Source organism: Pholcus phalangioides, unplaced genomic scaffold (genome assembly GCF_987345545.1).
Source record: "Pholcus phalangioides strain wild (caught in Gottingen) unplaced genomic scaffold, Ppha-v1.0 ptg000010l_1, whole genome shotgun sequence".
NCBI classification, from domain to species: Eukaryota; Metazoa; Arthropoda; class Arachnida; order Araneae; family Pholcidae; genus Pholcus; species Pholcus phalangioides.
Window position 1 is genome coordinate 44,800,216 of NW_028301603.1, and position 26,137 is coordinate 44,826,352.

The 26,137-nt window shown below is 36.0% G+C and overlaps 1 protein-coding gene across 4 annotated transcripts in view; it reads right to left on the minus strand.

The window, feature by feature from the left end:
* Nucleotides 1-26,137, minus strand: part of LOC149081576 (phospholipid-transporting ATPase IF-like) — a 189,722-nt gene that overhangs the window by 79,940 nt on the left and 83,645 nt on the right. For all 4 annotated transcript variants that reach the window (XR_016193471.1, XM_089238531.1, XM_089238533.1 and 1 more), the window contains exons 18-20: nt 23,385-23,533; nt 4,525-4,678; nt 361-463 (exon numbers count right to left, since the gene is read on the minus strand). Coding sequence is in view for 3 of the 4 variants with exons in the window: in XM_089238531.1 (XP_089094657.1) it covers nt 361-463; nt 4,525-4,678; nt 23,385-23,533 (406 nt within the window). In the remaining variant the exon portion in view is untranslated. The remainder of the gene's footprint in view (nt 1-360; nt 464-4,524; nt 4,679-23,384; nt 23,534-26,137) is intronic.

Here is a 26,137-nt window from a genome sequence, read left to right on the forward strand (position 1 = left end):
TTGACACATTTAAAAAGAAATATGATAAACATATTGGGACAAATTAAGAAGCTACCCATACTTAAATAGCACAGCCATAATATTTTTTATGGGGAAGTATTATATATTATTTAGATATATGCTTTTATATTGAGTTGCTTGGTTTTTATATTTGTTATATTTAATTAATTATATTTGACATCCATATTTTTCATGGGTATCTTTTTTTCAGCCACCTCGTTGGGCAATTTGCCTGTTGTGGCTTTTTTGTGTTTGTATTTGTAATAAAGACTACATTATTGTGTATGTATTACCAAAGAATGACATACCGGAAAATTTATGAGATCAAATTATTTAAAAATATATTGGGTATACACTTACCCAAACCAACATGTGCCTCTTGAATCATGCTCACATCATTGGCTCCATCGCCAATTGCAGCAGTGACTGGTTTTTCCGGGGAATACTTGACCAATTTGACAACCTTTGAAAAAAATAAATTACAGATGCACATGGGAGGGAGGGGTATAAATGTAGTCATTTCCCAAAGTCGCTGGGAACTTTGCACATCAACCACTTCCTAATGAGCCTACAGTCTTAAGACATCAGGAGTTTAGGAATTTATGCATTACAACTAATCTCATTTTTTTTAGGTGAGCGGTCACTTCATGCAGACGAGAGATACTAAGCTTGAGAACTAAATATAGTCCTCCGACCATGAGATGAATTTTCGCTGCGTCATGTCATGTCACGTCGGATGATTTTATTCAATTTTTTTCGGTAAAACGATTGCACATCGAGAAAAGTTCATCAGTGACTGAGCTTTCAAGATGAGCATGTCCTTCTAGGATAAAATAGAATCGTTTGATGTGACATTACGTGCCGTAGCCAAATCTCATCTTGTGGTAGGAGGACTATACCAAAGGTTATTTGAATATTTGAAATGGTCATACTTGAATTTTCCGCACTAAGGTTCAATTCCAGATCTCTTGGTGAAGAGGTTGGTGAGCTACTATCTTAGCAGTTAAGAAGCTAAACAGCTCTGCACAAAACTTGCAAGCATTGCTCAACATATAAAAGCTATGCATGTATATAAATGTTGACTCATCTCCTCAAATACAAAAAAAAAATGGATTCCTTGTTTATAAGTAACTGAGTTATATAACTTTGATGTTTATATGATGTTTTAATGTTATAATAATTAATTTATTCGACACCAAACCTCTGTTAATCAATATTTTCACTTTGACTCAAACTCTGAATTTTTTGAAAAAACATCATTTATATCCATTAAAAACACACAATTTTTAAGTGAAGTGAAAATGTGTTGTTGCAACAGTTCTTGCAGATTGTCACTACTGAAGCCATAAATTTTAGGGCGATTGCTGACATATATGAAAAAAGCCAGTAAGCTGGTTGATGGCCATTTAGATCGAACATTTAAGTGATTTGTTTATCGCTTGTATCTACTGCACAATTCCCAGATGCAGTGAGCCCCAAAAAACGAGTTTCAGTTGTTTTGACGATCATATGTCCTTTGAATTTTTTCTCATAATATTTTCAGCATTATTCCCTAGAGGGTAAGAAAGATCATATACTGTAAGCATTTGAAGAGGGTACAGACCCGCCTGATAAGGAACAAACATGGTACACATACACAGTAAGTTCTTTCGTTATGGTGTTTTGCTTGCTGGCTGTGTCAAATCAGTCATTTATAATGTTGGGAAAACGAAAAGCATTTTTTCTAAAAAAAAAAAATTACATGCCAAAAAATTCAATGAAAGCATATGCTATCAATTAAAATTTTTTGAATCACAAATTTTTAAGGATTTTTTTGTTTTTTATTTTAATGTTGTTTCTATGGACATGGGCAAGTCCAGAAAACATACTAGCATTTTCTTCATAGATTTTTCGATTGATATATCTAAACTGAAGGATCAAAAAAGAAAATAAAAGTAAAAAAATTATAAAAATTAATCTATATATGAATTCGGCTGGTAAAAGGAGAATGATGAAAAGTTAATCTTGCAAAACAGTTGAATATCCCTGTGTCAACTTTGAAAACAATTTCAAAGCAGCGAGACAAAATCAAGGATCAAGCTGCTGGAGAAGCAACAGCATTGCAAACTACCGAAAAAATGAGAGTCCAAGATGGGAAATTTTCCCAAATCGAGAAGATTTCATTACCCAATGTCGGTTCCTGAAGGTAATGTCTAAATTTTATTTCTTTAAGTGATTTAATTTTTTTCCCTTCAAGTATGATTGAAATTATATATTTTTTGTAACAGGATTTGGAGATACAATTAAACACATTAAATTTCATAATATTTTATACGTCAGTGGGGGACAGAAGTAATTTTTTTAAGTGTCAGTTATTCGACTAACCCACTTATACAACATTTTGACTTGGACTCTTGAACGCCATATAAACGAGGTTTCACTGATATATATATGTTCCAAAATATATTTTTTCTTTTTCTAACATGTGGTTAGGTTAGCACAAGTTTACCAGCAATTTGTCAAACAAAGATAATCAAAATGTCTAGCCGAAATCTTGTACGTGAAGTGGTTATTTTGTGAGAATATTCACACACTTATCATAACTCATAGCCATATAAAAGTGAATTAAAATTCAAAATATTTAGTTTCAATAAAAATGAGCCCAACAAAACAGCTATGGTTATTAGGCATGTGTGACAATCAAATTTGCTGCCTTTTTTCATCTGAAACACTAGTCGTATTTTTACCAACAACAAATATGCTAAGGATGAGAAGTGGGGTCACACAGTTTTTAATTCTCAGATGTGTTTAGAATGTCTCAGAAGCATTCAAAATCAAAGAAAAATAACAATGTGAATACTTCAGTTAATATTTAGAGAAAGATGTACTCTTTACTTGTTAATACAAGATATACAGAAAAACTGGCTAATTTTGTAAAGATACGGTTTTTACAAAAAAGTTTTCATCTCTGTCCTTACCAGGACTCAAACTTGGGTCCCTCGAATGCTGGTCGAGGGCCCTACCAACTAAGCTATAGCGACAGATAGAATATCCAAGCAATGGAGCACATATATATGCTGAATGGTACTGTGCATTGTTGGTGACAATCAGCTATGGCTTGTAAATGACATCAGGCCACCAAATGGCAATATATATTTAGAGAGAAAGATGTACGCACAAAGATGTTGATACAGAAAAACTGGTTAATTTTGTAGAGATACTGATTTTTGGAAAAATTTATTAACAAGTGTAGAGTACAGCTTTCTCTAAACATATGTTGCCATCTGATGGCCTGATGTCCATTATGCCTGAGCCATAGTTAATTACTACTACTTCACCAAACATCAACTCTGACCATATTGCTATATTGCAATTTACTGCCATTAGTGAGATGGGTTGGAAGTGAAGGCGCTGTCTATCGGTGGTCGCCTCGAGTTCGTTAGGGAAAATATCTTATCTATATCTTCCCTTGGGTTCGAACCCGGGCCCTGACAACAACCTTCACGATGGTAGACGAGCATCTTACCACCATGCCACTCAGGCACATAGCTGATTGCTGTCACTGACCATGCATGCTATCATTCAGCATATTCAGAGATTCAGAAAAGATGGGGAAAACTTTAAGACGTGATAATATACACCAATACAAACAATTGCCATCCAGGAATGCATGGTCTAACATGAAAAGCAAAAGCACTAGCGAGTTCTGAAGCAGCCCCTTCGCAAACGTTAAAACAGCATTCCTGTTGAAATTTATCGGGAGAAAAAAGAACACCATGCACACAAATGTAACTTGGGGATGAAGAAACCATATGCAAATCTGCGTCACAGTGAATAAAAAAGCACAGACGGCACCCCTGTGAAGTTATTTCAGCATGCAACCATTCTGACAGTTGTAACGTACAGGATAATGGCACATTTTAGTAATACTGATAAGCAGACATGCATTTCATTCATGCATGTCTGTGAATAACTTCACAGGGCTGCCATCTGTGCTTTTTATTCACTGTGACGTAGATTTGCATATGGTTTCTTCTTCTTCCCTCCGTTATATTTGCATGCATGGGTGTTCTTTTTCTCCCCATAAATTTCAACAGAAATGCCATTTTAACGTTTGCAGAGTGGCCGTTTCAGTTTCATGTTAGACCATGCATTCTTTGATGACAATTGTCTGTATTTTGGCGAGTACTATCACCTCTTAAAGAGTTTTTCCCATCTTTTTCTGAATCCCCCTGTATATGTGCTCCACTGGTTAAATATTCTATCTGTCACTACAGTTTAGTTGACAGAGCACTTGACCGGCATTCGAGAGACCCAGTTTGAGTCCCAGTATGGGCAGAGATGAAAATTCTTTCCAAAAAATTTCAGTTAATGTAACATTATCAAATATTTTACTACTTATATGGTTTTATACAGAATCTTATCAAAAATTGGATTCAAATTTATTTTTTTAATAACAACAATAACAATGATAAAATAGTTTTTCAAATGAAATCATCATGTTTCAAAAACTAAATTCCATATAACTCTGAACAAATATATCACCTCAGCTTTTTGCAATGGTGACATCCTACAACACAGGACAGCCACACATTGGTTAACAATAGATGCCAATAACTCAGAATGATCCTCTATAGCAAATCCTAGACTTGTTCCATCAATTATCAATGAGCAATTTACAAGCATTTCTTCTTCTATCCTAAATAATTAACAGAAAAAACAAAGAATTAACAAAAAAAAACAAAAAACAAAGAATTAACAAAATACATATGAAGGGTCTAGGGTAAAAACGGCTTTACAGCAATTTTTTTCAAAAATGAAATAGCAGTGTCTTCTTGCAGCTTTCAAGTAATACTATCCCCACGTGCATTCATTTTTGGGGGTAGAACAACTTTTAACCATTAAAAAAATGTGATAATGAGATAATAAAAACAAAGCCCACAACAGGCAAAACCAACTGAGGTGGCTGAAAAAAATGATACCCATAAAAAATATGGATGTCAAATATAACTAACATAAAGCAACCCAATATAAAAGCATATACAGCAAAACCTCCTAACAACGGCCACTAACAGGACCATGAAAATTGGCTGCTATTGGGAGAGGGTAGTTTTATTTCTGAAAAAAAAAACTAAATTTGTGATCTATGTATATACAGTATAGCATGTGAAATGACAATCCATTTTGTAACTGATCACGATAGTTTATCAAATTTGAATTATCAAAATATATTCATATATTTAAAAAATAATCAATTATATAAGTATTATAATAATTGATCAATAAATCTACAGCACTATTATGACATCCTAAAATTAAGGCTTGCAATGCTCAGGTAGAACACAACAAGAGAGAAAAACTGATATGAACCAAGACGGTGTACCAGCAACCCCAAATATTTTTGGACCTTCAACTAGATCTTTTTTCCAGGGCGTTTTAAAGTCTAATCTGATAGCTAAAGACATACATTCTTGTTAAAAAAAATTAATTAAAAAGTTTGACACATCCCTCTTAAAAATTTAATACCTTGGACATTTCTATTCCTATTTGCGAGCACCATTTTTTAGATTGTGCCATCCCTTGGAGTAGGGAGTACCAAATAAACCAAGGGTTTCTAGTAATCAGATAACCTGCATATCCCTCTCGTGATTAGAATGCTGACAACACATCTTCTGTTGTCCCTTATATGATCTCTTAAAGTTTCTTTTCCTCTCCACTGCTTTCAATATACCCATCTAGTATTTGTACCCAGGGAAAGAAAGCATACTTAATCTTTTTCCCCTATGAAGTTCAAGGAGCAGGAAAACTACCTTAAAAATCAGCTTAAAAATTATTTTGTCTCATCCAATATGCATATTCTTTTCCCGATTCCGAGTCAAAAGTGGCCGTTGTTCAGAGGTTTCTTGTAATGTTAAGTCTATGCGCGAGTTTAGTCCCAAAAAATGTGGCCGTTGTTTGGAGGTGGCGTTAGAGGAAGTTTTACTGTACACATCTCACAAAAAAAAAAAGAAAGAAACGAATACTTAATACTACATAATACACTGCCCATAAAAAAATTATGGTTGTTTTATTATAAGTTAGAGATGTTTTCTCCAGTTACTATCAATATGCTTAATTAGCATGCTATTTTGAAAAAAAAACTGTGATTAAAAACTAGGTAGATAGAATGTGTTTAATGAAGCATAATGGATCGATTGGTGAGGGACAATGCAAGGCTATGGTGTTGCAGGGAATTTTTCCCTAATAGGGTTGTTAATAAATGGAACAGCTTACCCCCGGAGGTAGTACATTGTAACACAATTGACATGTTTAAAAAGAAATACGATAAACATGTTGGGGTAAATCGAGAAGCTATCCATACTTAGTATAAGACAACCATAAGTATTCTTTATGGGCATTGTATAGTATTTTATCATGTGTATATATTTATTATAATTTTTGTTAATTGCATTTTTAATTGGGTTGCTATATTTATTTTGGAAATATATGACATCCATATTTTTATGGGCATCTTTTTCTCAGCCACCTCGTTGGGCATTTTGCCTGTTGTGGCATTGTATTTGTATTGTATTTGTGTAATTAATGGCGATTAATCAGCGATGATTTAAGATATTCAGGGTGATTCTAAAGTTCTGATTTCAAAACACTATAAAAAAGAACTGTCAGAATGACTTGAAAATTTGCATGAATATTCCTGAAGCAATGGAATTTTGTACAGAAAAGGGGCAAAAATACTTTAAAATTTAAAATAGATGATGCTGTACTCATCCAAAAAGTGGGAAATTTTCTCACAGAATGGAAACTAAAGCCAGTCACAGCAAAATGATAACTTGCATCAATTTTATAATTTAAGAAAATATTGCAAAATGAGGTCATTAAACAACTACAACTTACAGAAGAAATGTTAAATATGTTGTCCACTGTTCTATCTATGAGATGGAAGCACAAAAATGCTCGTTCAACAATGCAACAGAGTAATAATGTTAATGTGCTTTCAATTCATTAAAGTTTACAATCTGACAACACTACATAATATTTTGAGGTACTCCCAAAACCAGAAGTTACAAAGGAAGAGTTGAGATAAGATGAATGTGGCGGCAAGGTGTCGTATCATCCTGTTATTCTCAAAATGATTCTTCAGCAGCTGCTTTGCTGGTGTTGCAATGTGCATCTTGACAAAGGTTCTGTTATCCACACATTGATGCTGTTGAAGTACTGAAATGATGTGGTTGCACAAAATATATTATACTGCTGGCCCAGAGTCCTCTTCACATTCATTTCGACGACCCTTTAAATGTATCGAATGCACAGCATTGCTATTGAATTTGGAAAGTATCACACAGTTCTAAACATACAGATTTCAATAGACAGAGCTTATAAACAAGTTTTTTTTCCTGGAATGTAAATTTGCTATTTTCTGAAAATACTCAATGGGTCACAGCAAAGAGGTCGAGCCGATCTCCCTGTTAGAAAGTCTCGCTGCAGAGAGCAACAGACCTACAATGGTATAGTTATACACTTCACTCACTATGAGAGAGAGTTGAGAAAAAACTCGTTTAAAAAAAGTTGATTGCAGATGGCAGCACTATACGTAACAAGCATTACACAGAAATAAATTTCACGGAAGGTTCACTATACGTACACACACATTCCAACATGTACCAATTTGTTAGAAGTGCCAGAGAGGAATACGGACGAGGTGCATGTCTGGTTTAGCAGTAGTAGCAGAGTTCGTAGGGCCCAAGATTGAAGACACCTGTTCTAACATTTCTCTTGAAAATATTACTCCGGAAAATTTCTCACAAGTCCTTGAAATGATCAGAGAATGAAACAATTTTCAGGAAGTCACAGATTTATTCGCCGAAAACCGCTATTTACAATTCATAATCCTGCACTGAGGATGAAACCTCAACAACACTGACTGACTCGTTTTTATTTCTCACATCGCCCTTAAAAACATATCAAATTTCCCAGAAATTCTACCATAGTACCAGTCTGGCAACGCCACCGTCTGAGTCGTTCTGGATCAATCTAGAAGATTTCAGTGTTTATCTTTACACTTCTGGTTTGGCAATACAAGAGTACTTGTCATGAAGGGTTCATTCAAAATTTCTTTCAACGGTGCATCTCTACCCGAGAAGCAAACGCAGTTGTCTTTGGACACGAAGGATGAACTGGATTAAAATATTACTTAATACACATGATACATACTATACAAATTCTCTAGCACATTCAAAAAAAGACTGCTTTCATTCGAGCCGAAAGCATCGTTTCAACTATATCTTGTACAGACAGAGAGAGAAAAAAAGCAAAAACAAAACACAGAGGGAGAGGGGTTTCGTTAATGATATCACAATCGGCTGGGTCAAATCTGACACCACAAAATATATGAGAAAAACATCTTCCCACACACATACACTCATACACTGATTCGCGACATCCTCTTACCTTGAGTTTCTGCCAATTAAACTCAATATTCTCAGATCAAATTAAACAATATACTAATTGCATAAAATTTTTGCAAAAATATTCAGATATACCAAAATACCTACCAAAATAAATGATAACAGTTTTCTCGAAACATAATGACAAACTTTCAAAAATAAAAAATTCTGAATAGCATACTAAAAAAAAAAAAAAAACCAAAATCATAAAAAAAATCGCAAAAAAAAACACAACCACACAATAAAATTTAACTATAACTTAAACGTTCAGGAGCAGTCACTTTTCTTTCCCTTCTTGTTCGCAAAACTGGATCCAGAGGCGATTATTCTTGCAGTTTATTTTCGATCTCCATATGGTAAATCCTCTGAATCGGTCTCATAAGTTCACCAGTGTCCATTTTCACTCAAACAAGTCTAGTGTGGCCATCTTTTTCTGGAATCAGATCTACACATGAGTAAAGGACCAATATGAACGTTTTCTGTTACTTTCTATGAGCACATCACCACCAACAGAGAGAGACTTGACTTTTCCTCTACGAAACGTTTGTTGATGCAACTGTCCCAGATATTCTGGACGAAATCTTTGTCTTAGCAAATCTCGCAATTTCTGTCTGTATACAGCTCTTTTATTCAATTCTTTGGTGTTCACAGCATTCACGTCCGCAACGCTTGATGATCGTATCTCCATCAAGAACATAGATGGTGTCAACGGTGCCAGATCTTACACATCTTCTGTCACATACATAAGAGGTCTGTCATTGACAACAGACTCACAATCACAGAGTGCTGTGATCAGCTCTTCGTCGGATAGAGACGCTTGTCCTAACACTCTTCTTAGAATGCATTTTACCATTTGGATCAACCGCTCTCACCATCCGCCCCACCAAGCAGCAGGAGGATGATTAAATTTTATTTTATTATTTTTTTTTTTATTAATAATTCAAAACAGCACACATAAATACATGGACACAAATATACAAAATAAAATAAAGACAACAGAACAAAAAACAAAACATACACTATGCAGCTCTTAGGGACCCATTTGGTCTGTCCTAGAGCTTAATAAATATTATATATAATAAACTGCACGCTCGATTTATATTTATTTCATTTTTTTTTTCTTTTATTATTCTTCTAGATATTTCAAATTTTTCCTTGGTTACCTATTTATATTTTCAATAAACCTTTCAAAATTCGTTATAGAGTTTGAGAATGTGAAGATTTCTTTCTTGAGATGTTTATTTATTCTAAGGTCTGATAATTTTTTTCCGAATTTGTTACAAATAGTTGGTCTTAGGTTATTTATACTTTTTTGAACAAGGTATTTATTTGTTTTTGGAGTTAAATACAAGAAGTTGTATCTATTTGAGGTTCTATCGTTATTAGTTTTGAGAAATAAATTATGATTTTTAGTCATAAAAATTATCATTTTATACACATAAATTTGTCTTAGATCAAGTATTAAAATTTCTGATTTCAGTAGATCTGGATTATTAAATAACATTACCTTACGTTTTATGCGATTATAGATGTTATTTAAGTTCTTAATATTGTCGTGATAGGCACCTCCCCACACTGTAATAGCGTAAGTTACTCTTGATTGGATCCAGGCGTAGAAAATTGTTTTAAGGAGTTCCGGACTTACAATGTTTCTTAATCTATATAAAGCTGCAATTCGTTTCCTTATCGTATTACAAACATTGTTAGAATGGCTATTCCATTTTAGGTCGTCTTGTATAACTACACCTAAATAACTATATTCTCTTACTCTTTCTATGTGACTGCAAGAACAAATTTGGGAGGGGAATTTACAAACGTGTAATCTTAGTGATATTGGAGTTTCTGGTTTAATATCTCTAATTTTTAGACAGATGAATTTTGTTTTTTCTACGTTTGGAAGTAATTTATTTTTTGTTACCCATGTGTTAATCTGTCTAAGGTCATCTTAGAACTTCAGTTATCAAATGAGAAATATTTTTACCTTCAACATATAATACGGTGTCATCCGCGAAAGACACTATTCTACCATGCAAATTTAGAAGGCATAATTCATTTATATATATCAGAAAAAGTGTGGGGCCAAGTACTGTTCCCTGAGGTATTCCTTTTTTTATTTCAAGGTAATCACTTTTTTCATTTTCTATATAGACTGCCTGTATTCGTCCATAACAGTACATCTCGAACCACCGCAATAATTCACCACGAATTCCGGCATTCTCCATCTTATGTAATAACAGAGATGGATCTACATTATCAAAAGCTCTTTTTAAATCGATAAAAACTGCTATTGAATAATTATTGTTGTTGAAGCTGTGGTTTAGATATTCATTCACTTTTGCGATTGCCATTTCAGTGCTTTTTCCTGTTTGAAAACCGTATTGATTCTCAGCAAAGAAGTTTATACGTTTCAAGTAACTAATCAATTTTGTTTTCATACTTTTCTCAACTATTTTTGAAAAAACCGGGAGTGCTGAAATAGGTCTATAATTTGCTAAAAGGTTTTTATCACCTTTTTTAAAAATTGGGTACACGATGGAAACTTTGAGCTCGGGATAGAAAATTCCTTTTATTAGTGAAGTATTTATTAGGTATAGTAACAAGTCATTATGATATCTGGCTATGATTTTGATCATTTTTATTGTTATACCATCATATCCTGTCGCTTTATGTTCATTTAGTTCTGATATTATCTTGTGTAAATCATTGTTTCCAATGCCAGATATCATCATTGAAGATATCGATGCATTGCTATCACAGTTTCGAGAAGCACTTATATTAGAATCCTCACTATCTAAGTTTCGATTTATAAAATCTGCATTAAAGTTTTCAGCCAATTGTTTGTGGTTTGTTGTATCTGGTAGGGTAATTTTCCTATTTTTATTTGTTATAGTTTGGTTTATAAATTGCCATTGTTTACGAATATCATTGTTACAATTTAAAAACTTTTTCCTGTAGTATTCGTTTTTCACTATCTTGATCTCGTTTCAGAGCTTTTTCGAAATTTTTATATGTATCTTCATAATACTTAACATGGGGGTATTTTTTGTAGAGTTTTTCTTTGATATTTATTTTATTTATTAAATGTTTATTGATCCAATTTTTATCACTTTTTCGTTTTATCGGCTTTTTTGTTTCCCATAGGTTTTTATTCAACGTAATAATGTCATGGAATCGTTTGTATTTATTACAAATATTATTATCTTCATATACGTTGTTAAGGTTTATATTTACCACAAATTCCTCAAATTTTTTATGATTTATTAATGTTTTATTTATTATTGGGGGAGTATTGATCTCATTTTTCTTAGAAATGTATCCCAATATTGGAAAGTGATCAGTTATTTTGGTATTATACACAATAAATTTTTGATATGTATTCATTTTTGTTCTATAATAAACGTGATCTATACAAGTGCCCCCATCTCTAGATTCTCTGGTAATTTGATTTATTAATGGGTTAAATCCGTTTATGCACATTGTATCTTTGTAGTAATTGACATCGGTGTTGTGAGCAAGAATATTTATATTAATCTCCAATGATTAACATGTTACTTTTTTTTCTGAGGAAGGTATTCAATTCTGAGTTGAACTCGCTTATGGTGAACAGATGTGATCTATAGATCAACATAATATCTAGTTTTATATTATCAATATATACATTTATGACTTCGGCCGTTTTGAATTTCACTAATTTTTCGATAGCACCAAGTTCATGTCTAACAAACATAATAACACCTCCAGATCTATTATAATCTCTAAATTTAACAAAATAATCATACTCAGCAAAGCAAACAATCATTTATATCATATGTGGATATTTCATCTTCCCGAGCCCATATCTCGGTGAGACAGATTACATCAATTTGTACTTCAAGTGATTTTAAAAATATCAGAAATTCGTCAATGTTTTTTCGGATGCTTCGAATATTTAAATTTAAAAATGTAATAACATCACCACCATTTCCCTTGTATTCCAATATTTGGAAAAATTTATAGCTGTTTGCGGATCTATAAGTCGAATCAACATCAAATTGATCAGTACTTAACCTCTGTCCAACTGACATAAGCACAAAAATATGAATATATTATTTTCCAATATCAAATATTTACGATATGTTATGAGAAAAAAAATATAGGCTATATATATTATTTGGCGAAACAATCGATAAATTTGATTTACCCTGCCCCTTTTCCCCATTTTACCTAAACACGTAGTTCTAGTTACACAGGAAAAAATGCAAACAAAAATTCTGTCTGAATTTCATTCATTACCTTGCAATGGTATGGATTTCTCCGATTGTTCACAGTCATTGTTTTCTTCATCTTCAATTTTCAGTTGATCCAAAAATTCCTCGTTCCATACTCATATCACTTTAGACGTTGGATTTTTTCGAATGTAGATTTTTCCTTCTTTAACCCAGGCGTAAGCGTAATCGTTGTTAATTTTAAATTGCCTTGCACAATAGAACAATTTCTTCACAGCTACGGGTAAATGTTCATTTACGTATATCCTTCGTGATCCGAATCTAGGGTCGATTTTATCAGCAGTCAAATTTTCCGATTTTGCTTTACTTATCCATTTCATTCTGCATTGTTCAGATGAAAATCGCACTATAATCGGCTTGGGTTTATTTTTTACTTGAGTTGAAACACGATGCATTACTTGTATAGGTGTTGGGTCAGTAATCCCCAGTTCAATTTTTATGGTTTGTACAATGTGTTCAATATTTTCATCTTTATCTTCAGGCACTCCATTTATCTCGATATTACATGCTCGGCATTTCGTTTCCAATGAAGTTAGTCTATCGCTCATCTCGTACATTGTCCGTTTGAGAGAATTATTTTCCGCTTGAAAATGCAGGCATTTTTTTTCGACGTTGTTCACCGTTGTTTTTGTCTTGCTGAGCTCCTTTCCAAGGTCCTTTATGGATGCAGCATTGAAATTTATTGATTGTTTGATATCCTCAATATCCTTTCGTAGATGTTCCTGTTTTTCAAGTACACTGTTTATAGATTTCTCTAACGTATAGATCATCTCAGTTCGAAAGTCCCTTACCATTTTTTCCAGTTTCTGGAAGCACCTTTTGATTGGAATATCACCTATCTCACGGCTAATATCGGTAGTTTCCTCGCATTTTGCACATTGCCAATGAGCTTGTTTTCCAGTCGTCAAATGTCCGTCCGGGTTACACGTTGATAAATTTCCAATTAATCCTTTGAACAGCCACTGCAGCAGAGATCTCACCCCAGTTAATGCCTGAGAATGCCTTACTCGCTTCAACAAAATTTGTTCCATTGTCCGAATAGATTGTGGATGGTCTTCCCCTCCTAGCAATGAAAAGTCGCAAGCTTTGGAGAAAGGCTTTAGTTGATAGTGATGTCACAAGCTCTAAGTGTATAGCTTGGTACACCGTACATGTATATAACATGATCCACGATTTCTGGCCCTCTTTCAGGTACAATGGACCGACCAGATCAACTTCCACTATCTGAAATACTGCGGCGTCTTGCACTCTATTTTCTGGCAAGGGTATAGGAACAGACTCTACTTTACGTGCATTGAACCTCTTACATGTCACACAACGTTGAACAACAAACTGAACCGTTTTCCTTGTTTTTATGATCCAATATTTTTCACGTAAACTGCACATCAACAGAGAAACTCCGGCATGTAGAAGTTCCTTATGTTTCCACGAAATCAGGGAATGTACAACTGGATGATCCAAAGACAGAAGGACTGGATATCTGAAATTTTTGGTGTCTTTTCTGTACATAACTGGCATTTTTATTCTGATTATACCAAATTCATCAATGGCCTTAATACACGTATTTTTTCATCATTGAAACCCTTGAATGCTTCCTTCTGAATCAGTATAATAAGCATTCTTTCTGCGCTCTGCATTTCAAAACAGTTGATGTACAACTCTTTCGAAACATCCAATTTTTTCAAATTATTGATGAACCTTAGGATACAAGCCAGCATTCGTACTATTTTCAAGTACAATGAAAAATACCTGTAATACCAGTTTTATCTGGTTTCAAACTCTCATTATGTGCAATCACTACACCTTTTCGCTTTTCAGAATTGACAACTTGTTCATCTGGCAATTCGACAACCCTTTGCCAAGTAGACTCGGGCTCACTCAACCATGCTGGTCCCTCCCACCATCTTAGATTCAATAGATGTTCAACCGAACAACCTCTTGAGGGAAGGTCAGCAGGATTTTGTTTCCCAGCGATATGCCACCATTTGTTTATATGAGCCAGCTTTCTTATTTTGAGTACACGATTATAAACGAATACACCCAAGTGTACATCTCGCTGGATCCTACTCAAAGCAGTTGTTGAGTCACTCCAATAGTAAATTTCCAGTTCCAGTATGTCCATGTCAGAAATAACGGTGCTGCCTAATCTCGCCCCAATACAACATGCTAAAAGTTCTAAGCGAGGAATGGTTATGCTCTTCAATGGAGCAAATCTGGTACGTGATTGAACAAAATTCACTGAAACACAGTCCGTTGTTTCGATTCTCAAAAAAATGCAAGTAGAATAAGCATATATAAGCATAAACATATTTGTTTGCATCACAAAATATGTGAATACTGACTTTCTTATCAGACCTAGATTCACCCATCTCGGTATACTAATAGTAGGAATCAATCGTATGCCTATTACCCATTTCCAAAATTGTTTGGCCAAATGGTTGGGTAAATTTTCATCCCACTTCAACTCTAGCTTCCAACACTCTTGTAAAATTAACTTAGGAAGCAGAGTGACTGGTGAAGTAAATCCAATGGGATCGAATACTCTATCTGCCAATGAAAGAAAAACTTGTTTTGTAGCTACAATTTTCTCTTCTTCCGGCAGCTCGACTCTGCAGGAAAGTAGGTCATTCCCTGAATCCCAGTTCAGGCCAAGAACTGGAACGGGATCCGTACTGTGTGACGGAGTGATAATACCAAGAGAATGATTTGACTTCCAGTCTCTTAGATTGAATTTTGCGGACCAAAGAAGTACTTGTGATTCTATTATAAACTTATTCACTTCATCAACTGAGTTCAGGCTGCATACACAGTTGTCTACGTAAAAAGATTCTTCAGAGTTCTAGCTGTAGTGGATAGACCACCAGGAGCCTTGTTAAGATGATGATTCAGTGAAGCAGCTAAAGCTTTTTCAATGTCAGAGATTACTGCAATAGGAAATTTCCGGAAGTGATTCAATAACGTTGGAATTATCTCAATTAAATTTGGACCCTTACATAAGCAGTCGTTCAGTGAAGGAGACACAGTAACGTGAGCTGAAGCGTCAAAAACAGGTCTCACCTTTGTAGTCTCACTCGATTCCTTGAATACTGGTCTATGCGGGAGAAAATGAACCTGCATTTGTTTTTCGTCCATCACCCTTTCGATAATTCACTCTTGCAACCACGAATCAAAAACTTCCTGATAGATATCAGTTTTATTCGAAACAATTAGTTTCTTATAAGTAGTTGAAAGTTGTTTCTCTGCCAAGCCTTTATTTGTGGGCAAATGTGAATTATCCAATATCCATGGCAATGCAACTTCATACCTTCCATCACAATCAACATTTAAGGTATTTTTGAAATATTGCATTGTTTGCTCATGGATTTCAGATGTTGTTTGTGACTCAACGGGATCAGTGTGATGCCTAAAGTATCCAATCTCCACAATTCCGTACAGGAAGCATTGAGAAACAACGATGTTGTTAACAAAGCATGATTTGGAGTGTTTTTCTCAATTACTCTGGGCATTTTTCCCATTAGAGTCTACCCTAGATGGGTTTGTACAGCAACTGGACCACTTTTTAATCATTTAATGTTTCCCGTAAGCAATTTACCAGCTATATCTGCACCTATAAGAAATTTGATATCAGGTTCAGCGCCTTATGATAGATTTACCATATCAGTGATATGAATACCACATTTGGTCAATTCACTGATCCATGGAACGTTTGATATACTCCTGATATCGCAACATATTTTTGTCTGATCTAAACAGAACATATTGCAACTCCATTGGTTGTTAAGACTCTTAACATGAAATTTGTATTTATGGTGTAATTTTTCTTTTGTCTCAACACCAACAAACAGTTTATGGACCAATTTAATCTCGTCACAACTGTCAAGTTTCAAAAAATCAATATTTTTTTTTTTCAAGTATGTTCTCTCGGACCCGGTATCAATGACGGCTCTAATAGATTTCTCTCGATCGCCATGCTTTACTATAACTATCAGAGTCTGCAACAAAACATCAGAATTGGTTGCTTGATTTGTCAGTACGTTATTTTCCTTCTCTAGTTTAGTACTTTCTTATTCTACATTTTTAACCTCAGTGGGAAAGTCTACTTGACACATTACTGACAAATGTCTTTTATTGCAATTAGAACATCTGACTTTGGCTCTACAATTTCGCGAGACATGATTTCTCTTAAGGTGTAACGTATCGGGATCCGATCCCTCTACGTTAATGGTGGTCTTGTCGTTATGTGGGAAATTCCTTCTTATTTTAGACCCCAGGGACCTCTCAGTTACCGGAAACCACCCGAGGACCCACTGGCGAACCGGTAAGGGCCAGAGTGTTCGATTAGTTCGGCAGTCGGCGGGTGGGGTCTTTCGGCTGTCGAACGAGAACGGGCCAGAGGTCGGGCTACTGATGTCCCACATAAATTAATTTCCCTCATGACGACGATGCCGCTATTTTCGTGGAGGGGTTTGATCCAATATATGTATAGTTGGGCGAGGCTTAGCCCAGTTTAAATTATTTTTATCGAAGAACTTCCCGGGGGAGTTGTTGCAAGTCTCGTTGTGCGGATACGAAAATATAGTGTTGTACTCACTTATTTTCGGCGGGGGGCTGCAGACCTCCGTCGGAACAATTCATTTCATATTGTTATGTTGGTAATGTTTACATAATCGGGAGAGTCTGATCAGCTCTCCGGATTATGTCATGTTGCCAGATTCCAATGTAATTAAATTGTAATGTTTATAATAGTGACGCTTGAATATGCAAATTCGATAAATTTGTTGAGGCGAAAAGGCCATGCGAGGACATGTGGTCCCAAACTTCTTGTAAAAGGGGAGTATAAATTCCTCCCTCTTTGTCTCTCACATTGCGTTCGTCTAATCTTGTTCTGTTCAACTGAAGCCCTCTAGTAGGACGGTTCACCGTCTTACTACCGTATCTATTGGCCTTAGGCTGAATTGTTAAAATGCAATAATCTACATTATTTGAATCCGTTTTCCGGCAGGTCCGGGATTAAAATATAAAACAATCTTCACAGTCAAAGTTCTTCATTGCTGATCGAGGTGGTCCGGCCCTCAACCGAGAGGCCCCCGGAGCTGATCAAGGTGGTTCGGCCCTCAACCGAGAGGCCCCCGGAGCTGATCAAGGTGGTTCGGCCCTCAACCGAGAGGCCCCCTGGAGCTGATCAAGGTGGTTCGGCCCTCAACCAAGAGGCCCCCCGGAGCTGAGCAAGGTGGTCCGGCCCTCAACCGAGAGGCCCCCAGGAACTGATCAAGGTGTTCCGGTTCTCAACTGAGAAAACTCCTCTGGTATTTACGGAAAAGCTAACAACATCGGATGTCCGATCACTGCACAAGTTGACTGTTGTTGATCATCAATTGGTGAGCCAGTATCTTTACTGCTAACGTCAAATAGAGGGCTCCAAGATATACTAATCCATTGTTAAAATTAACTAACCCATATAATTGAATAAATAATAATATTTCATGCGAAAGTTTGTTTCTAATCATTTTCCACTTGTCGTTTGCCACTTTATTGCTGGATATTTCGAACCGGGCAAGCAACTCCCATAAGGGACGTTGCAAAGGCATGCAGAACAAGCTCCCTTTTTCATAATCAAATTTCGCTTTTCATTGTATGATAGTGAGCTTGTCTTAAAATACTTATCTGACGAATGAAATTTATCACAAAATATACAAGATTCGTCAGTCTTTTTAAGCATGCATTGCTTATCAACCTTATGATTGACCATTAAGTAATTCGCTGGACAATACAAGGCTCTTCAGCGACGAGCTTGTTTGGTCTCCTGGTTTTTTCAAAGCCAAGTCCGGCATGAGCCTTTTTTCTTTTTTTTTTAAACAGAGCACAATTTAGGTCTATCGCCATAGGCAATTTACTACCTAGTGAGTTGTGCCGGATGTGTAAGTGTGTGTGTACCTAACAGTCTGAGTGCGTATCTAGTGTTGTGTATGCTGCCATCTATATCTCAGAAGTGAAGTGAGTGATGTGTAGTGACTGAATATTTGCTCTGTTTGTAGGACTGCTGCTCTCTGTGGCAAGACTTTTTAACGGGGAGATTGGTTCGCATTTGCGCCTCGAAGTTCGAAACCACAGAAAACCAACTTCAGCCGACCACCACTGTGGCGACGGTGGGCCGGCATGAGCCAAAGCAACTCACCCTTCCAATATCATTTCAGTTCCCAAAAATTCTAAGATAGAATTCACCTTCTATCTTTCCTGGCTCTCTTTCCCAGACTCTCAAGATATCCACAGGAAGGCATGATTCAACTAGTGGGAAAAGAATACTTGCAAATTTATCCTCAGTGAAACCTAGAGTCTCTAATGATCATAATTTTGTCTCCAGGCTGTCGTATAGATTTGCGAGCTTGAACTCCTTGGAACAACTGTTGTTGCTCCAAGACAAGATGAAGATCACGCACATAAACTTTGATTAGTGTAACCTCACGACCGAAGTGATTCTTCATTTGCGTAATAGCCTTTTCGTAGTTCTCCACTGTCATTGGAAAACTGTTGATGACCTGTGAAGCTTGAGAATTTGGAACCATACACTACGAGAGATAGTGAAACTTGTCTTCTGTAGCGATATCTGGATCTTTGTGAATTTTTTCAAACTGGCTCCAGAATCCAAGATATTCTCTGGCATCCCCAGCAGCTACACTCACCACACCATCGATTTGTGATTTTACTTCTTGTGAAAAACCTTGCTTTCTAGTTTCAGCTTGAAGGAAGTCTCTTTCAAATTCTTCCTCCTCAAACAGTTTAGAAATGCTTGTTTGGACGGAATCCAATCTCAAATTTATCGCACATCTGACTGAGAAGAACTTGAAGACTTTCTGAATCACAAGTGTCTTTTTGCAGCTCTTCTTCAATAGCGTTCATTGCTACAGTCAGCGACGTGCGAAGAGATTTTCTTTTTACTTTCAGTGCTTCCATGGTCGGCTCAACAAAACTCAAAATAAAAAAAGAAAGCACTATGTATCTGTGTTCGTAAGTTGACGATGTCCTCCGTGTCCCTGTTCGGGTGCCAAAAATGTTATGAAGGGTTCATTCGAAATTTCTTTCAATTGTGCATCTCTACCCGAGAAGCAAACACAGTTGTCTTTGAACACGAAGGATGAACTGGACTAAAATATTATTTAATACACATGATACATACTATACAAATTCTCTAGCACATTCAAAAAAATACTTTTTTTTTTTTCAAACAGAGCACAACTCAGGTCTATTGCCATAGGCGATTTACTATCCAGGGAGTTGTGCCGGAATTGTAAGTGTGTGTACCTAACAGTCTGAGTGCATATCTAGTGTTGTGTATGATTTTTCAGTGCTGCCATCTATATCTCAGAAGTGAAGTGAGTGATGTGTAATGACCGAATATTTGTACTGTTTGTAGGCCTGTTGCTCTCTGTGGCGAGACTTTTTAACGGGCAGATTGGCTCGCATTTGTGCCTCGAAGTTGGGAACCACAGAAAACCAATGTCAGCCGACCACCACTGTGGTGATGGTGGGGCTCGAACCAGGGTCCCCGCGATGCGAGTCTGTCACTATGACCACTCGACCACCACAGCAGCTCAAAAAAAGACTGCTTCCATTCAAGCCGAAAGCATCGTTTCAACTATATACAAATACAATGCCACAACAGGCAAAATGCCCAACGAGGTGGCTGAGAAAAAGATGCCCATAAAAATATGGATGTCATATATTTCAAAAATATAGCAAACCAATTAAAAATGCAATTAACAAAAATTATAATCAATATATACACATGATAAAATACTATACAATGCCCATAATGAATACTTATGGTTGTCTTATTCTAAGTATGGATTACTTCTTGATTTATCCCAACATGTTTATTGTATTTCTTTTTAAACGTGTCAATTGTGTTACAATTTACTACCTCCGGGGGTAAGCTGTTCCATTTATTAACAACAAAAATTCCTTGCAACACCATAGCCTTGCATTGTCCCTCACCAATCGATACTGGTGTCCCCTTGAGGTGTACTAAAAGTTCACGGTCCATCCCATTGAAAATTTCGAACACTTCGATCATATCTCCTGACACCTGCGTTCATCCAATGTAAACATATTCAAAAAATGAAGTCTCTCTTCATTACTCAAACCCCGTGTGCCAATAAGGACATGCGTAGCTCTTCTCTGCACCCCTTCAACCAAGTCTATGCTCCTCTGCAGGTATGGTCTCCAAATCTATCTAAAGTAGGTACCTAATCTTAGTAGGTATCTTGTACAGACAGAGAGAGAAAAAAGCAAAACCAAAACACAGAGGGAGAGGGGTTTTGTGAATGACGTCACAATCGTCTGGGTCAAATCTGATACCCACAAAATATATGAGAAAAACATCTTCCCACGCACATACACTGATTCGCGACAGTACTGTCTTGACTAACTCTCCAAATATTGCACTACTGATATTTTTTTAAATTTTCTAGCAGTATAGTGCCATCCCAGAACCCCCTCATACATTTTGATGGCCCCTTTAAATGTATCGAATGCACAGCATTGCTATTGAATTTGGAAAGTATCACACAGTTCTTAACATACAGATTTCATCAGGCAGAGCTTATAAACAATTTTTTCTTTTTTTGGAATTCTATTTTTTCCATTAAATTAGCTCAGGGCCTCCATGGCAGCTCCAGAAAAATACAAAAAAACAAACAAAAAAAAAACCCAGTAAATTCGGAAAAAATAATTATAAGTATTTTTGAATAATAATAAGAAATCAGTAACTTTGATGAATGAATGAAAAATAGTCCTACGGGGCTCCTCCGCAGAAATTATATACCAGAAAGGGCTCGCGAGTCAAAACAGGTTGAGAACAGCTGGTCTAGGGCATTCACCAGAAAAGTGAAAGGACGTGGGTTAGATTCCCTGCATGGAAAGTTGAATTTTCTCTCTTTCCAAAATATATCTCCACATCAGCCAGTTGTTAAAAACTTTGTATGGATAGCGGAGAGTGACATCATCCTTGGATAAGTCACCATCTGGTGGCATTGTCAACAATTGTGAGCTTTGGCCTGAGATAGGTCCGACCGTCCATTTGAGGTCCTGTTCAGTGCACACGAGCTCCAAGGAAAGATTGAGATATTCGTTGCCTCTGCAGTCTAGTGGTATAGGGCAGCGGCTCTCAACATTACTGGGATACTTCAAGGGGGCCACGAAAGAAAATGGAGAAATTGGCCATGACAGGTGGTTTGGAGAGCTGAGAAGAAAAATTAAGGTGTGAAGAAATAAAGATTTTATATTAGTGACAAACACTTACAGTGAGAGAGAGAATCCCATAAAACCAGAGCCTTCTTTAGGGCATGGACCCACCAGGCCTCACCGCCTACATTTTGCAACAAGTTCCCTAAGATGGGGTTTTTCTCAAGTCCCTGGCTAAATTTCTCAGACCCCCTTCCCTATATAAAATTTATTGTATGGAAAAAAAAAGATGAAAACCATATTAGGCCCCGGGCTGTAGCTCTGTCAGTCCCACTCTTGTGAGGGGCCTCATGCCAATAAGTGACCCCACCTTATATTTTGTATAGTACAATTAATTTTGAAAATAAGTAAGAAATATGTAGGTTGTTTATTTCCAGCTAAAGTATGGGACTACCATAGCATCACTTTGCCTGAGGAGGGGGGCCCCATGATATTGAGACGGTCCTGATAGAACTCGGACTAGCGGGGAGATCAATAAATTCTAGGCTAGTGGTCTGGAGGCCAATTTTCGTTCAGTATAAATTCACTGAAAAAAATCATTTCAATACGTATAAAGTGTCTTGCTTCTAGATGAAAGTTGAAAACTCTGGGTAAGACGGGGAGCCACAAGAAAAAAATATGGTTCAAAGGGAGCCACGGGCAAAAAAAAGTTAAGAAACACTGGTCTAGGGCATTCACCCAGAAATAAAAAAGGACATGGGTTCAATTCCCCACAGGGGCAGTTGAATTTTCTCTTTCCAAAATATATCTTCACGTCACACAGCCAGCTGTTAAAAACCTTTGTATGAACCACTGTTTCAACTTTTTTAACATTACAAGGGTATGCCAAAATGTGTGCTTGCTGACAAAACATTTAGTTGTGGTCTTGCCGGGGGTTCTTGCAGTATTTTCCTGCTCAGCGGCCCTTTCCTTAAAATCAACGCTTATCTGCGGCTCCCCTAAAGCAGTGCAACAAAGAATTGCTTCAGAGAACCTTTGCAAATTGCAACAGGATGCAGCGGTGCATAGCCTGAGAACCTCTGTGTTAACCAATGTGCGACAATATTAAAAAAAAATTGTTTGAGCCTACAAACATTTTTTGATAAACGTATTTGATTATTATTCTAATTTTCTATTAATCTGTTTTTTTGTAGATTACTTTGCCTTCATTTCAAACATATACAGGAATTCAAAAATCATATTTGGGGATGGGGGAAGATTATATAGTCAGGAAGGAGATGATGCTGCCATCTCACTCAGCCTCTGACTAATAATTATGTATTATATTTTATTTGTCTAGAATTGAACAAAAACATACATGTAAGGGAAAAATAAAAACTTTTTAATCAAGGTTCAAAAGTTTCATATCATGACTATTTGGCATATTTAAAAATAAAATTTAAAAAAATTATAAAAGTACACGAAACTCTCTGAAAATAATAATACAGTTTAAAATTTTAAAAATGAATAACCCTACCTATTTTTGATATGCAAAAGAGCTAAAGAGCATTGCTCGCTGTCGGTCTTATCGAGAACTTCAAGTTTTTTCATGTCCCTGCTGATATGACCACAGGCAAGACTTATGTTCAGTGCAGTTCCATAATGATCTCCTGTCAACACCCACACCTGAAAGCAGCAATTCAGAACATTTGAGAACATCCAATACTGTTAACTGGAAATCTCTTTGATTAACACATTAAATTTCAAAAATATACAAAATATCAAATATTAAGGAAACCAAGTTGGAAACGCACATTGAAACCATAGCTGATTGACAAAACAAGCTGTGTTTCAGTTACAAGCGTGTAGCAACAAATTAAATGGACTTGAACGCTTAATTCGTAAATAGGAAAAACGTACAAAGAAATGATATATTGTAAGGGACTAGAGATCTAGTTTGCAAAAATGTGTTGGTTGGTGGTGCCAAATGTAACATGACAAATTGTCTGAGAATGAAAAGTTACAGAAACTATTGCAGGAAAATAAACAATAAGAAAACCTATCGTAAAATAACAAAAAATAAAATTACAGGAAAAGTTCTGGACTGGATTCTAATTCTTCAAAAAAGAAATTATATAACATGAAAGTTAATTAATACATACTTACACTCACAGAGAAGAAATTAGCATCCCCTATATGAAATCTAATTTAAAATAGGTATTTATTCTACCCTTCAAATGATCACATTCACTTTTTTGTTCAACATGTCATCCCCCTTACGCCAGAGACACGAATGTGTGAATTTTCTCTTTTTGATTTATCAGTTGGTTGGATCACTTATTTCGCTATCTAAGTTTTGCCAGAAACATGAATGTGTATCCTTGCATTGAAACACATTTTAGGAAAGCAACTTCCATAGAGTAACACGGGTAGAGCAAACATTCAAACATTGCTTTCCAAGTTCTTGAAATGTGCACATTCATGTTTCTGGCATAAGGGGGATGATGTGATATGGAATAGATGAATAGGCTCCTTAATTAACAATTTTCAGAAATCGTCGTTGGGCCACAAAGCTATGGGTACTTGCCAGGGTTATTTGGTTTAAAAACCACATATTGGTTTTAACCAAGTGGTTTTTTAAAAAAAATCTCATAAAAGTGGCTTAAATATAATTTTTTTTTCCTTGAAAAATATCATTTAGGTTCATTGTTAGCAAAAATATTTAATTTTTATCACATTTTCTATTCTTGCGTGTAATAAATGGTGGAGATGGTGTAGGATGATATAAGTGGTTTTTCAAAAAAATCTCTAAAATTCCGGCAGTAGGACTACTTTACTACACACAAAAACTCCAGTCATATATCGCCATACAGAAATTTTCAACCATGGAGTTGGGTGAAAATGAAGGCACCATCTATCCGTGGTCGCTCCAGGCCGAGATGGTAAAGAACTTGCTTCTGACGTTCTTTTTGGCTGGATTCGAACCTGTGGACATAAACAGCAACCTCCATATTGGGAGGCGAGCATCTTACTACTGTGCCACTTGGGTGCTAAATAGCAGGGCTGGTCAAATCCCAGATGCCGGGGTGACTAGAAAATTGGTTTTAGCACCTGAAATTTTATATGCATCATTGCTGAAATGAAAAGTAAGTACGAGACAATTTTTCTATTTAAATGGCTCTTCTTCAATTATCTATTCTCTGAACTCATTTCACTTCTTGTAATTCTTTGCATTGTAGTGCAACCCATCCATCACACATAATTAATAGTTCTGTTGGTGCTACAATGTTAAGCAACATCCCAGCAATGCACGAGAGGGAGAGCGAAAAACAAGAAAAAGTGCAAACATTTCATTCTCTCCAACAACATGTTTTGGAAAGGTAGGACATTAATATAAAAAAGGTATCTCACAGAAGTTATGCAAAATGAACATGCTCCTAGCACAAACTCCTTCCTTTGACTACTGTTAATAGCATGCCCCTCTCCCACCAATGCAGGGGCAGACCATGTGGCCATATTGGGCACCGCTCTAGGAGGGTTGCCAAATTAAGTTGAAAGGGTGAAAAAAGCTTTGTCGACCAAAAAAAAAACGTGGTCAATAGCTCGAGTCGTCCCATTTGCCAAATTCGCAATGTGAAACTGAGTTAGGCAACTGACTACTTATTAACTTAATTCACACTGTATCCTTAAGGGCACTCTAATATATAATATATAATAATATTTATTGTTTAGGGCCAATTGCCCCGTTACAAGGAGAAAGAAAATATAAATATATATGCAAACAAAAAGAGGGAGTAAAAACGGGGGGGGGGGAAATAAATAAATAAATATATATAAAAAAAAATAATAAACACGTGAGAAGCGTGCATGGTTAAACATTCGACTAAATTAAAAGAGGTATATACATATATATTAAAGATTAAAAAGGGGGGGGGGAAACACAAGTCAGAACTGGAACGTTGTGCACAAATTAATACATACAAATTAATATATACACACAGGGCCGCAACCAGGGGGAGCAGGCCGCCCTCGTGCCCTGGACCGGAAAGGGCGCACTCTAATGCAATCTTTCTGTTAATGCCATTCAACTTACATAATTTTTGAGCCCTGCCTTGTACAGGTGTAGCAGGCATCCCTTCGCATAATCTTATGTTAGAGACAAGACACTCTCTCATACTTCAATAAGAAATATTGATGGGATAAAAACTTTGTTTATAACCACCAATTTTGGACAGAAAACCAACAAACTGAATAAGTGAATATACATATATATATATATATCCCAACCAT